Source organism: Monodelphis domestica, chromosome 5 (genome assembly GCF_027887165.1).
Source record: "Monodelphis domestica isolate mMonDom1 chromosome 5, mMonDom1.pri, whole genome shotgun sequence".
NCBI lineage: Eukaryota > Metazoa > Chordata > Mammalia > Didelphimorphia > Didelphidae > Monodelphis > Monodelphis domestica.
In genome coordinates, this window is record NC_077231.1 from 257,158,980 (window position 1) to 257,173,371 (window position 14,392).

At 34.3% G+C, this 14,392-nt stretch overlaps 1 protein-coding gene across 8 annotated transcripts in view; it reads left to right on the plus strand.

The window, feature by feature from the left end:
* MPP7 (MAGUK p55 scaffold protein 7) overlaps window positions 1–14,392 on the plus strand; it is a 305,221-nt gene that overhangs the window by 155,142 nt on the left and 135,687 nt on the right. For all 8 annotated transcript variants that reach the window (XM_056800070.1, XM_056800065.1, XM_056800068.1 and 5 more), the window contains 2 exons: window positions 8,899–8,976; window positions 12,067–12,147. In XM_056800070.1, the coding sequence (XP_056656048.1) occupies window positions 8,899–8,976; window positions 12,067–12,147 (159 nt within the window). The remainder of the gene's footprint in view (window positions 1–8,898; window positions 8,977–12,066; window positions 12,148–14,392) is intronic.

Here is a 14,392-nt window from a genome sequence, read left to right on the forward strand (position 1 = left end):
ATCCAGTACTGCTCTTTGTGAGTCTTAGTGTGAGACATTCCATTGTTTTGTGCCAAATATTAGCATCTGCATCAAGAAGTTTTCCTTGTTAAAAGTCATGTGCATTTCATAACAGTGCTTTGTTTCATTAATGCTAGTTATTAAAAATGTCATGAACACTATATAGTTAATGGTCCCAAAAAGTAGTGGTGCTGCTTCTAGCTCTGATGGGCCTAAGATAAGTCGTAAAGTACCTAGGTACATTTGTATAATTTTCAACTTACTTGAAGGGTCTTGGAACATATTGATCACATAAAAGGATATCCTACTGTATGAAATTGTTTTCTTTGGAAAGTTCACTTTTATTAGAGGAATTTGTTGTTCAATTATGTCCCTGTGTTTATGAGCCTATGTCATGTTTTCTTGATAAAAATATTGGAATGGTTTACCGTTTCCTTCTCTAGTGGATTAGGCAAAGAGTGGTTAAGTGACTTGCCCATGGTCACACAGTTGTGACTGTCTGAAGTCACATTTGAACTCATACTTTCCTGACTTCAGGCTCAGTGTTTTATCTGTTGAGCCACTTACCTGTCTCACAGGGTACCAATATTTGGGGGCAATATATTTGAATACATTTTCATGCTTTGTATGTTTAAGTTTCTTGAGTAAATTTTTCTTTAATTTAACTTTTTAACAAGTGATAGAGACAGTAGTATTTCAAGGTGCTCCCACTATATACACTACATTCTTAACATCTATTTTAATCTTTTTCTCTTAGCAACTCCTTTATTTTTTTATTATTTTGAAATTTTAAACATTATTTTATTTGGTCATTTTCATACATTATTCATTGGAAACAGAGATCATCCCCCCCCAGCTGATGCACAATTCCACTGGGTATCACACGTGTCCTCGATCCGAACCCATTTCCATGTTATTGGTTTTTGCATTAGGGTGTTCATTTAGAGTCCCTCCTCAATCATATCCCCTCCACTCCTGTAGTCAAGCAGTTGCCTTTCCTCGGTGTTTTTACTCCCACAGTTTGTCCTCTGCTTGAGGATAGTGTTTTTTCTCATAGAGCCCTGCAGATTGTTCAGGGACATTGCATTGCCACTAATGGAGAAGTCCATTACGTTCAATTGAACCACAGTGTATCAGTCTCTGGGTACAATGTTCTCCTGGTTCTGCTCCTTTCACTCTGCATCAATTCCTGGAGGTTGTTCCAGTCTCCATGGAATTCTTCCACTTTATTATTCCTTTTAGCACAATAGTTTTCCATCACCAACATATACCATAATTCCTGTTCAGCCATTCCCCAATTGAAGGGCATTCCCTCATTTTCCAACTTTTTGCCACCACAAAGAATGTATCTATAAATATTCTTGTACAAGTCTTTTTCCTTATTATCTCTTTGGGGTACAAACCCAGCAGTGCTATGGCTGGATCAAAGGACAGACAGTCTTTTATTGCCCTTTGGGCATAGTTCCAAATTGCCCTCCAGAATGGTTGGATCAATTCACAACTCCACCAGCAATGAATTAGTGTCCCCACTTTGCCACATCCCCTCCAGCATTCATTACTTTCCTTTGTTATCATGTCAGCCAATCTGCTAGGTGTGAGGTGATACCTCAGAGTTGTTTTGATTTGCATCTCTCTAATTATAACATATTTAGAACACTTTCTCATATGCTTATTAATAGTTTTGATTTCTTTAACTGAAAACTGCCTATTCATGTCCCTTGCCCATTTATCAATTGGAGAATGGCTTGGATTTTTGTACAATTGATGTAGCTCTTTATAAATTTGAGTAATTAAACCTTTGTCAGAGGTTTTTGTTATGAAGATTGTTTCCCAATTTTTTGCTTCCCTTCTAATTTTAGTTACATTGGTTTTGTTTGTACAAAAACTTTTTTAATTTGATGTAATCAAAATTATTTATTTTACATTTTGTGACTCTTTTAGATCTAAGTCTTGCTTCATTTTAAAATCTTTCCCTTCCCAAAGGTCTGACATGTATACTATTCTGTGTTCACCTAATTTACTTATAGTTTCCTTCTTTATATTCAAGTCATTCACCCATTCTGAGTTTATCTTGGTGTAGGGTGTGAGGTGTTGATACAAACCTAATCTCTCCCACACTGTCTTCCAATTTTCCCAGCAGTTTTTATCAAATAGTGGATTTTTGTCCCCAAAGCTGGGGTCTTTGGGTTTGTCATAGACTGTCTTGCTGAGGTCATTTACCCTAAATCTATTCCACTGATCCTCCTTTCTGTCTCTTAGCCAGTACCAAATTGTTTTGATGACCACTGCTTTGTAATGTAGTTTGAGATCTGGGACTGAAAGGCCACCTTCCTTTGTATTTTTTTTTCATTATTTCCCTGGATATCCTTTATCCTTTGTTCTTCCAAATGAACTTTGTTATGGTTTTCTCTAATTCAGTAAAAAAGTTTTTTGGAAGTTCAGTGGGTATAGCACTAAATAGATAGATAAGTTTGGGTAGGATAGTAATTTTTATTATGTTAGCTCATCCCACCCATGAGCAATCAATGTTTTTCCAGTTGTTTAGATCTAGTTTTAATTGTGTGGAGAGTGTTTTGTAGTTATGTTCATATAGTTCCCATATTTGTCTTGGCAGATAGATTCCTAAGTATTTTATATTGTCTCAGGTGACTTTAAATGGGATTTCTCTTTCTAATTCTTGCTGCTGAACTGGGTTGGAGATATATAGAAATGCTGATGACTTATGTGGATTTATTTTGTATCCTGCAACTTTGCTAAAGTTGTTGATTATTTTGACTAGCTTTTTGGTTGATTCTCTAGGATTCTTTAAGTAAATCATCATATCATTCACAAAGAGTGACAGCTTGGTTTCCTCACTGCCAATTTTAATACCTTCAATTTCTTTTTCTTTTCTAATTGCTACTACTAGTGTTTCTAGTACAATATTAAATAATAAAGGTGACAATGGGCATCCATGTTTTACTCCTGATCTTATTGGGAAGGCTTCGAGTTTATCCCCATTGCAGATGATGTTTGCTGATGGTTTTAGATATATACTGTTTATTATTTTTAGGAAAGGCCCTTCTATTCCTATACTTTCTGGGGTTTTTTCAATAGGAATGGGTGTTGTATTTTATCAAAGGCTTTTTCTGAATCTATTGAGATAATCATGTGATTTTTGTCAGTTTGCTTGTTAATATGGTCAATTATGTGGATGGTTTTCCTTATATTGAACCATCCTTGCATTCCTGGTATGAATCCTACCTGATCATAGTGGATAACCCTTGTGATGTCTTGTTGGAGTCTTTTTGCTAGTATCTTATTTAAGATTTTTGCATCTATATTCATTAGGGAGATTGGTCTATAGTTTTCTTTCTCTGTTTTTGACCTGCCTGGTTTTGGAATCAGTACCATGTTTGTGTCATAAAAGGAGTTTGGTAGAACTCCCTCTTTGCTTATTATGTTAAATAGTTTGTATAGTATTGGGATTAACTGTTCTCTGAATGTTTGATAGAATTCACTGGTGAATCCATCAGGCCCTGGGGATTTTTTCTTAGGGAGTTCTTTGAAGGCTTGTTCAATTTCTTTTAATGATATGGGGTTGTTTAGGTAATTTATTTCTTCTTCTTTTAGTCTAGGCAATTTATATTTTTGTAAGTATTCATCCATATCACCTAGATTGCCATATTTTTTGCCATATAATTGAGCATAGTAGTGTTTAATGATCGCCTCAACTTCCTCTTCATTAGAAGTGAGGTCTCCGTTTTCGTCTTGGATACTGTCAATTTGGTTTTTTTCTTTCCTTTTTTTAATTAGACTGACTAGTACTTTGTCTATTTTATTTGTTTTTTCAAAGTACTAGCTTCTAGTCTTATTTATTAAATCAGTAGTTCTTTGACTTTCAATTTTATTGATTTCTCCTTTGATTGTTAGGATCTCTAATTTAGTCTTCATCTGAGGATGTTTAATTTGTTCACTTTCTAGTTTTTTAATTTCCATGCCCAATTCATTGATCTCTGCCCTTCTTAATTTGTTTATATATGAACTCAAGGATATAAATTTCCCCCTGAGTATTGCTTTGGCTGCATCCCATAGGTTTTGAAAGGATGTCTCACCAGTGTTGTTTTCTTCAATGAAGTTATTGTTTCTAAGATTTGTTCTTTAACTAACAGGTTTTGGAGAATTATATTGTTTAATTTCCATTAATTTTTGATTTATCTCTCCATGTACCCTTACTAATTATTATTTTCATTGCATTGTGGTCTGAGATTGCATTTATTATTTCTGCTCTTTTGCCCTTGTTTGCAATGTTTTTATGCCCTACTACATGGTCAATTTTTGTGAATGAACCATGTGAGGCTGAAAAGAAAGAAGGTGTATTCCCTTTTGTCCCTATTTATTTTTCTTCACATGTTTACTAACTCTATTTTATCTAAGATTTCATTCACTTATCTCACCTCTTTCTTATTTATTTTTTGGTTTGATTTATCTAATTCGGATAGAGGAAGGTTCAGATCTCCCACTAGTATAGTTTTTCTATCTATTTCATCCTTGAGCTCTTCTAGTTTCTCCTTTAGAAATTTGGATGCTATGCCATTTGGTGCATACATATTGAGTAAAGATATTTCCTTATTGTCTATACTGCCTTTTATCAGGATGTGATTACCTTCCCTATCTCTTTTAACTATATTTATTTTTACCTTGGCTTTGTCACATATCATAATTGTGACTCCTTCCTTCTTTTTTATCAGTTGATGCCCAATAGATTTGGCTCCATCCTCTTATTTTCACCCTATGCATTTCTACCTTCCTCATGTGTGTTTCTTGCAGACAGCATATGGTAGGGTTTTGGATTCTAATCTACTCTGCTATTCACTTGCTTTTTATGGGTGAGTTCATTCCATTCACATTCAGAGTTATGATTACTAGCTGTGTATTTTCCAGCATTTTGATTTCTATTCCTGGTACTGCCTTTTCTTCTTTCACTATTTCCTTCTACACCAATGTTTGTTTATAATTAGTCCTCTTAATTCCCACCCTTATTTAACTTCCCTTTCTACCAACCTCCCTTCTTATCCCCACCCCTTATTTTCCCCTGTAGTCTTTTTGAAATTGACCCCCCATCTTCTCCCTCCCTTGTACTGCTTCCCTCCCCACCAGACCATTTTTTACCCTTCTACTCCCCTATAGGGCGCAAATCTATTCTCTGCCCCAATGGATTGGATTGTTCTTCCCTCTTTGGGTTAGTTTCAAAGCACGTAAGAGTTCAGTATTTTCTATCTCCAACTTCGTTACCCTTCCAGTGTATCGATGTTCTCCCCCCTCCCGCCATGAGCTTCTTTGTGTCATATAAATTTACCCCCATTTGTTTCTTTTCCCATTTCTTTTAGTATTAACCTCTTTTTTTTTTATCTCTTGTTGTGTATGTATATACACACACACGTATATATATTTATTTATGCATGCATATATCTATATACCTATTTATGTCTTATCCTTTCATCCTATACAGTTTGTTGCTGTTCCCTCTAAGTATACTTCTTTTTGCTGCCCAGGTAACAACAGTTTTTAAGAGTTACCAATGACCTCTTTTCTTATAGGGATACATATCATTTTAACTTATTGAGTCTCTTAAAAATTTTTTTGTTGTTGTTTTGTTTTTCTTTTTCCCCTCTTTTTAAATTACCTTTTGATGATTCTCTTGAGTTCTGTGCTTGGATGTCAATTTTCTGTTCAGGTCTGGTCTTTTCTTTATGAATGCTTGGAATTCTTCTATTGTGTTGAACGACCATACTTTCCCCTGTAAGAATATAGTCAGTTTTGATGGGTTTTTGATTCTTGGTAGTAGACCTAGTTCCCTTGCTTTCCGGAATATCATATTCAATGCCTTTCGATCCTTCAGAGTGGATGCAGCCAGATCCTGTGTTATCCTCACTGTGTTTTCGTGGTATCTGAATGGCTTCTTCTTGGCAGCTTGTAATATCTTTTCTTTGGTCTGATAGTTTTTGAATTTGGCTACAACATTCCTGGGTGTTGTCAGTTGGGGATTAAATACAGAAGGTGATCTGTAGATTCTTTCAATCTCCACTTTTCCTTGTTCTAGGATATTGGGGCAGTTTTCCTGAATAATTTCCTGTAGTATCATGTCCAGGTTCTTTCTTTTGTCACGGTCTTGTGGTAGACCAATGATTCTTAAATTGTCTCTTTTCAAACAATTTTCTAAATTGTCTGTTTTGTGAATGAGATGCTTCATATTTTCCTCAATTTTTTCATTCTTTTCCTTTTTGTTTTATAGTGTCCTGCTGCCTTGTGAGGTCACTTGATTCCAGTTGTTGTATTCTGGTTCTTTGGCTTTTGGGTCACCCTTTTCATTCTGGTCTGATTTTTTTTTTAAGTACGTCTTTCATCCTCTTTACCTCGTCTTTCATCTCCTTTGCCTCATCTTTCATTTCCTTTGCCTCATTGTCCAGCTGGTTGATTTTGGCTTTTAAGATACTATTTTCTCATTTTATTTCAAGTGCCTCTGTTTCCAGATGACTTATTAGTTTTTAAGTTCTTTTCCCAATTGTCTTCACCTTCTCTTAATTGGGTTATGAGGTCTTCCACAGCCTGTATCCAATTCGCTGGGATTTCCGATTTATCCTTTGCTGATCTATCCCCCTCTGTTCCGTTTGCTGAGTAGAAGCTGTCTATTGTAGTTTCTTTCTTCTTTTTCTGTTGTTTGCTCAAATTCAACCCTTCTTTACTCCCCATATTTGTCTGTGCTCTTGCTCCTCTCAGTTTTTTGGTTTTGGGGGCTTCTGCCAGTCTCCCCTCTTGGAGCTTTAACAGGAGATCTCTCAGTGTAATCTCTGTTGGAGGTTTGTTGGGGTTTGAGCTTCCCTGTCCTCTGGAGGCTTTTGATTGAATTAAAGTCCAGCAGTCAATGAGGATGGGTATGGTGTCTGGGGTTCCCTGAGTTCTGGAGACTTTTGATGGGATTAAGTTCAGCTTAGTTGGGGTTGAGTGTGCTCTGAGTCCAAAACTTCCTGGAAGGCTGGAGCAAATATGGAGGATCTCCACAGCTCTGGCCAGGCTGCCAGATCTATGCTCCCTCTCTAGCTCCTTCCCCGCCGTCTGTGTTGGATGCTCTCAACTTGGCACTACCCTGCTCGCAAGGTATGCCCTCCAGACCAGCACCTTTGCCCACCCAGAAGTTCCTGCTGCCCCTGGAGTCTCAGAGCTCTGGGTGGGAGGGGGGATGTGTACTGGGACCTTCCTTTTGTCTTTACCTTAAATCTGAGTGTTCCTGGATTCCAGCTTTTCGGGGGGCATACCTTTTGAATTAAGTCCAGCAGGAGGGTTCCTTAGCTCTGTCTTGTGTTAAATTTGTTTTTCAGTCCCCAAGGAACATTCAGTTTGTGATTGGTTAGGAAGGGTATTCAGAGGTTTGAACTTCTGCTCCTTCTAGGCTGCCATCTTGGCTCCACCTCTGTGCCCAACTCTTTTAAAAGAAAATGCGGTGACGTGAAATATGTGGGAAATGTAAGGCTAGTAACAATTTTAGAGCATAGAAAATGTGAAAAAAAAAATAAACTCAATGATAAAAGAAAGATAAACTCAAGGTTATTTTTTCAAATTTAATAAACAAATTTAGAAAAAGCTAGAGTTATCTAGGAAGAGTCTAGTTACACTGTCTTCATTTTTGATAATTAACAAACATTAGCTTATCAGAGCTTTTTATTTTCATTGTATTGTATATTGGATTATAACTCATTTTCATGTAGATAAATTTTAGTTTCTAATGTTTTTGTTAAAAAAAGGAAAGAAAAGAAAAAAACTAATGTAACTCTTCACATTCTGGTAAAGTCATCATGATTTCAATTTTTTTCCCCCTTACTGTGCTTATGTTCTTTATTGCTGGAGATTATTAAGATTTTCTTATACCCAGTACTGCCTTATAAATAAAGAAATATTGATTTTGTCCATATTTAAAAAGAATCATTTTTAGACTGTGAGTATATTTAAAGCCTATCTAACTCAAACAGGAATAGCCATAAACTAACTCAAGAAATGTGAAGCTAGAAATGGTATTTATATGGAATAGTATCTAGGATTCTCTTTAAATTGGTACAAATGGAGGCTAATAGCAAATCATTAACAGAAAATCTTTAAGAATATACATATGAAATGACTTTTAGGTAATAATACTTATGTTAAAGTTTATTCACATAAATTTTAACATTAAAATTTGAAGAAATTTTGTGTATACTGACTTGCAAAAGAATGAGGATATATTGTTTTTAAAGTTTCTTGAGTACTAAAACATTTTCTCATACTCAACTTTGAATTTTGTTGCTTTTAACAATGATTTATATTTTTAAATTTTAAAATATCTTAGATTTTAACTATTCTATCTTCTATCTACTTTAGGCAAATATATTCTTTTTATAGTTGAGAAAAATAAAAATGAAAATATGTGAAAAATAATTTCTGCTTCTTCATGAAACTAGTATTCAAATGATCAATATTACAATTTTAATGAGAACTTTCCATCGCATACCAAACGCTGTGAAAACATATATATCAAGTTGTTATTTCACTTTTAATATAGGTTTAAAATATCAGTTTCATATACTTATCATTCAAGTTCTCCAAAGCTTTGTAAATATTGTGGATGCTTAAAACAACATCCTAAGAAATATGTAACTTAGAAAAATTTTTTAGGTTTTCATTGGTTGTTTTATTTTTTCCATCTGATTTTATGGTCTGAATACTCTACCAGCCTTTGAAGATAAATTACATTTACATTTATTAAGGTGTTGTTTTTCTTTAAAGGTTTTTAATTCAAAAATTTGAATTGACTCATTTGTACAAAAAGATTTATTTGTCATGGGCCATTTACTAACAAATAAACTTATTTCTTTACTGAACTTATAGATTCATGAAAAGTTACACTACTATGAGAAACAGAATCCTGAGCCCATCCTGCATGGTGCAGCAGCATTGGCAGATGATGTAAGTGTTCCTTTCTGAGATCACTGGTACTAAGTCTCCCAAAAAACTGTTAGCAGAGACAGTTTTAAGTCAGCATGTTAGTACAAACATATGAGTGTAATCCTCTGAGCTGAATCACAGGAATCTACAAATGTTTCTGAAGGTTCTGTCATCGCTGAGCATATTGCTGATCTTACATTGATTTTTATTCATTTTTCTGTTCTAAAAACATAGTTCTTAGATGCCTTCTTGTACCCTTTTGGTAACTACGTACTATAACTTATAGTGTCAGAACTCTATAGGGAGAAAGAAACTGTCAACTAGTAGTATTTTGAGAAAGTCAAAACTGTCAACTATGAGTATTTTGAAAAAATCACAGCCAAGAGGAATGCTTTAGAAAATTAAAGACAAATGAGATGGCTGTATTGCTGACAGAGCAAGAAAAATGATGGATAACACTATCGAAATGAGGAATACAAAATAAGTAAAAGAGCATTGCCCATTATAAAGCACTGTAGTGATTTATGGATATTATAGCTTTCTAAATTTCCTTCATGACCAAATACTAAATAAAGAAGTTGTAGGCATTGATGGAATAGTCAATTTCCTGTTACTCTCCCTGCACTTAAAAAGGGTGTGGGAGATGGGAGGAGGATAGGGATTTAATGTGCTCTTTTTTCCTCCTTACTCAGGGATTTAGATAAAATTTTTATACACTTGGGTAGATTAAGAATGAGGATAAACTAGTTTAGATAGAGAAGTAATTAATACTTCCATTATAGAGTAAACTACTTGAGGGTAGGGACTGTCATCTTTTCTATTTATATCCCCAGAGCTTAGTTGCAGTGCTCGAGACTTAATAGATGCTTAATAATTGTTTACTAGCTTAGTTGATTAGTTGAATGAAATTTGACATGCTATTACTGATCAAAAATGTTTTTGTTATTAGGAAAAATATAATTAAACTTAAAAAAAACATACTAAAGAAAACCATTCAGAATATTGATGATTAGGTTTGTAAATTTTAGGTAATAGTATAGTAAATATACATATAAAGCATCAGTAATTCTAGTTCAAATCTATATAGCTGATTCTTTTTTTTTCTAATGGTGACATTGTTTGGCTACCAACTATTCATTTCCGTTTTTCATCTATAAGAAATCAAGTTGTTGGTAATTAGTGGATAATCAGTTTATTTACCAGTAGTCAAGCGATTCCTCCTATGGCCTTCTCTCACCTAAATCTACTACCATGAAATCTTACAATATTGCAGAAAAAAGGCTTTTTGAAATTAAGGTGAATAATATTAAAATGAATTATTTATCCTATAAAGATCTTGCAGCTCATTACGTGCCTTTCTAAAGCAGTATTGTAAACATAATCTTTTTAAGTTAATCAAAAATTTTAAATGGAAATATAATTTGAACCTTTAAACATCTCATAGCTGTTGTCCTATTGGTTCCATATGAAAGTGTTTAAAATAAAATACTAGGCAATTTTTAGTAAAAGTACCAATATATCACGAAGTTCATTCATCAGTAAGCATTTATTAAATGCTCAGTATCTGTGAATATACTTGGTATTAGGGAAATTGTAAAATTAAATAAGATAGTCCTAGCACTTAGGCTTTAAAGTTTTTGTGGAGTGATATTATCATTTAATATACATGATAGTTCCACTAACTAGTTTCAAAAAATAACTGCCCTGGAAAGTCTGAGGGTGAGAGATTTTACTTATAGGAAACCATGAAAAACATCTTACACAGAGATACAACTGATTTGTTAAAGAGAGGAAAAGAAGTATTTTAAAACTTTAGCGAAATGCAGATAGCTGATGTTTGGAGGATTACACACTAGTAGCATTGTACAGAAAAGAGTAACATAAGATAAAGCTCCAAAGATGTGAAAGGTAGAAGTATGCTTACAACTTAGATCTGTGTTGGTGAAACTATTGCACATGTGCTGGAGGGAGCTGCTCCCTCCTCCCTCTCTACCACACACACATTTCTCATATGACCTGCCCCTCTGCCTGGCAGCCCAATGGGAGTGCTTCCTCCCCTGTGCGGGTGAGGTAGAGGGCTCACATGTGGCATGAGGGTTGCAGTTTGGGCACTTGGTCTCTAAAAAGTTTACCATCACTGACTTATGTGATTTTAAGAGTATAGTGAGCCCCTTCTTCTTTTTTTTTACAGTTTAAATACTTATTTCTTTAATCATTAGTAAGGAAAATTTTATGTTGCTATAAAAAAGTAAAATGAATTTCTCTAGTATGTGTATTTCTTTTAGATATATTTCTGTTAAAAGGGTATTTTATCTTTTTCTGTAATGATATTGCACTTCTTAAGATAATTTTTTTAAAGAAAAAGTCAGATGAAATTGGAAATTTGCATCTATTTTAAAGAACATTTGTTACTTTAACTATGGTATATATCATTTATGTTATTTTCATACATATTCCATTATGTTAGAGTCTTTCTGGAATAATATTGCTAAAATTTACTTTTTTAAGATCATCAAAAAATTTATGATTTTGCAGAAGCAAAATATCTGGAAACAAGAATTCTTAAACAATAGATTCTGGGACAGGTTTAAGATCCAGGCTGTGATTCTTTTTATTTAAACCACAAATTTTAGGTCTTTAATTATCCTAGCCCTTCCTTACCTTAGTTCTAAACACTAAACAGCATTGCTTCTGTGGGATTTTGGAAGCAGTGAAGTTTTCACCACCTCATTCAGAAGCTGTTTTTTAATAGACAGTTTCAAAGTTTGATCCAGGCCTTTTTACAAGTAGTCCTTTGTCTAGATGCAAAGGACCATTCACTTAAATAAAGTTTTGGGATTTGCCTTCATTGCAATAAATCAGTATGTGATCTGGCTGCACCATTGCCAGATATGATTACTTGTGTGAAACTGAACTTAACAACTTGGCTTAAATTGATCTGCTGAGGACCCAAAAAGAAGAGTAATGATTAATAGTCTGTTTTTCATCATGTTGGCTTCTGTTTAAACACACTGTAAAGTAATAACTGAATGAGATAGATTCTGAGTTTTCACACCCTGGGTAAAAGTGTCCTTGTTAATGTTCTTGGTGTCAATTCAATCTCTCCTACAGCTAGCTGAGGAGTTGCAGAACAAGCAATTGAACAGTGAGATCCGAGAGCTGCTGAAATTACTGTCAAAACCCAATCTCAAGGTGAGGATTTGCTATTCCTATTATGTGCATGTAAAAAGTCTCTTTTCCTGTACCAGAGCAGATTTCATTGCCTCAGGAAGCAGCTTTAAAATAAATTCAGTTTTAAAGAGAGAAAAAATACTAATAGCTAACAGTCTAACAGTATAACTTTTTGGATTAGAATATTGTAACAAACTTAACAAAAACATATGAGGAACTCTGGATTTTAGTTGGACTTTATGGAAGATAAAGAAGTAAAAAGGAAATAGTTTAACTTCAAGATTTCACCATTTTTCATTTCTTAAGGGTTTAAATACAAAAACTAATAATTTTACTTAAATTACTTTTAACTTGAGAAATTTGTGATATTCTAGGCCATTCAAAGAAGGAACCTATCTTTCTATAGACTTATGTTTTTACATAATATTTTATACCATACCCCTCCCCCCCTCAAATTGACTGTATCATTAAAACTTTTTTGTTCCACTAGTAATAGAACTGTGTAAAAGTTTTGGAAAATATCTGGCATCATTTTAAAAGAAATTAATCAAATATTTGTTGTGAACAGTCATATACTTTTCAATAAACGTTATTAAGAACCTACTGTTTGTCAGGTATTGTTCTAAGCACTGGGGATAAAAATAACAAGAAATAAGATGGTACTTTCCCTTCAAAAGCTTACAGTCTAATGAGGGAAGACAGTACATAAAAGAAGCTAAAAGGGAGGTGGAGAGGTGCACCAGAAAATACAAGATGTGGGGGCATATTGTATGTTCAGTCAAAAGTGGGAAAAAGGTGAGATGGACAGAAGATTCTGAGCCCTCTATAAAGGGAGACTTTGGGAAGAATTTATTGCCCTTCCCTCTAGCCCTCCAGTCAGAGGAGAAAGGCAACTTAGGATACTCAAGTATTGAGTACCAGCACTGAAAAAAAAAAAGAGCAGCTGGTGGGAAATGGAAAATTTGCACATACTCCATTCTTTTCTAACTTCTTTAACTACCCATTGGAGATTTAGTAGCACTACTAGTACTACGTTTAAAACTTGTTATGTGAATTTTAACTAGTTATGAATTGTACAACTAATACATTTATAAGATCTCTTCTATGTGTAACGCACTTTACTTGGTATTGAAAAATGCAAAGTTGAAAAGTGCCATAATCATTGGCCTAAAGGAACTTGTAATGGTATGGAAGTATAAAAGATTTTTGAGTAAGGATATGACAATATCATATTTGTACATTAACAGGTTCAGGTTTTTAGGATGATTGTAATCAGTGTGAAGGGGGCTGATTGGAAAGTGGAAAACTTTAGGCAAAGCTACTAGTGTTTTAGGGTACTAAAGAAAAAACATTAATATCATGCCATACTCTGTGTTTTTTGTTTCAAGTCTACCAGAATTAATTTCATATTAATCTGCTAGCCAAATATTTCTAGCCTGGAGATTGATATCCGTACTTAACATAGTTCTTCATGCCCTCCAGCATGATACTCTCTCAAGATGATTTCAAGTAAACATTGTAATAATCTTTTTTTAATAGTAAAAGATTTTTTCTAATTACATGTAATAATTTTCCCTTCATAGTAATCTTGAGTAAGAAATTATAATTTGTAAAATTTCAAATTAGGTTAAAATTCCAGAATTATTGAATAACAATCTCATTTCTTTGTGGACTGCTCCCTTCAACTGCTGGAGTAAATGAAGAAACTTATTTCCTCAATAGATATCTTTATTTTTTTCCCACTGAAAAGAATGGGTCCTAGTCTCAGGGTGTTCTAATTGGTTGGGTGGTGTAAGAGCAGGATGTAAGAATGAGAATAGAATGTTGAAGAAGACAAGCCAAGACTGTTGGAAGCAGAGGAGCATGGGAGAAGAACAGGGTTTTGGGAGGGATTCTAGAGAAAGAAGGGGCTTTTGTAGATGAGATCTTGAGGGGACAGCACAGTAGTAGGATCTATTACAGATAAAAGGTTCAACTGGACAAATTCAGAGTCCCCAAATTAAAATCAAATTGGGACTTCTACCAACCAACCTTACCTTTCTCTTGATTCCAAATTGTCCCTTGAACCTGCTTGGGAGGGATTATTTTCGTGCAAAGTCAAGGCAACAATCCAGTGTGACCAAATAGGAAAGATCTCCCTACATCTACCCAAACAATCTCTGAAACATTATCCATTGCTATTCTTTGGGCAATTGGATGATGGAATAGAACAAGAGCAAAATGAAAGAACCATATTTGAAATACCTGATGACATCCCAGAGGGAGT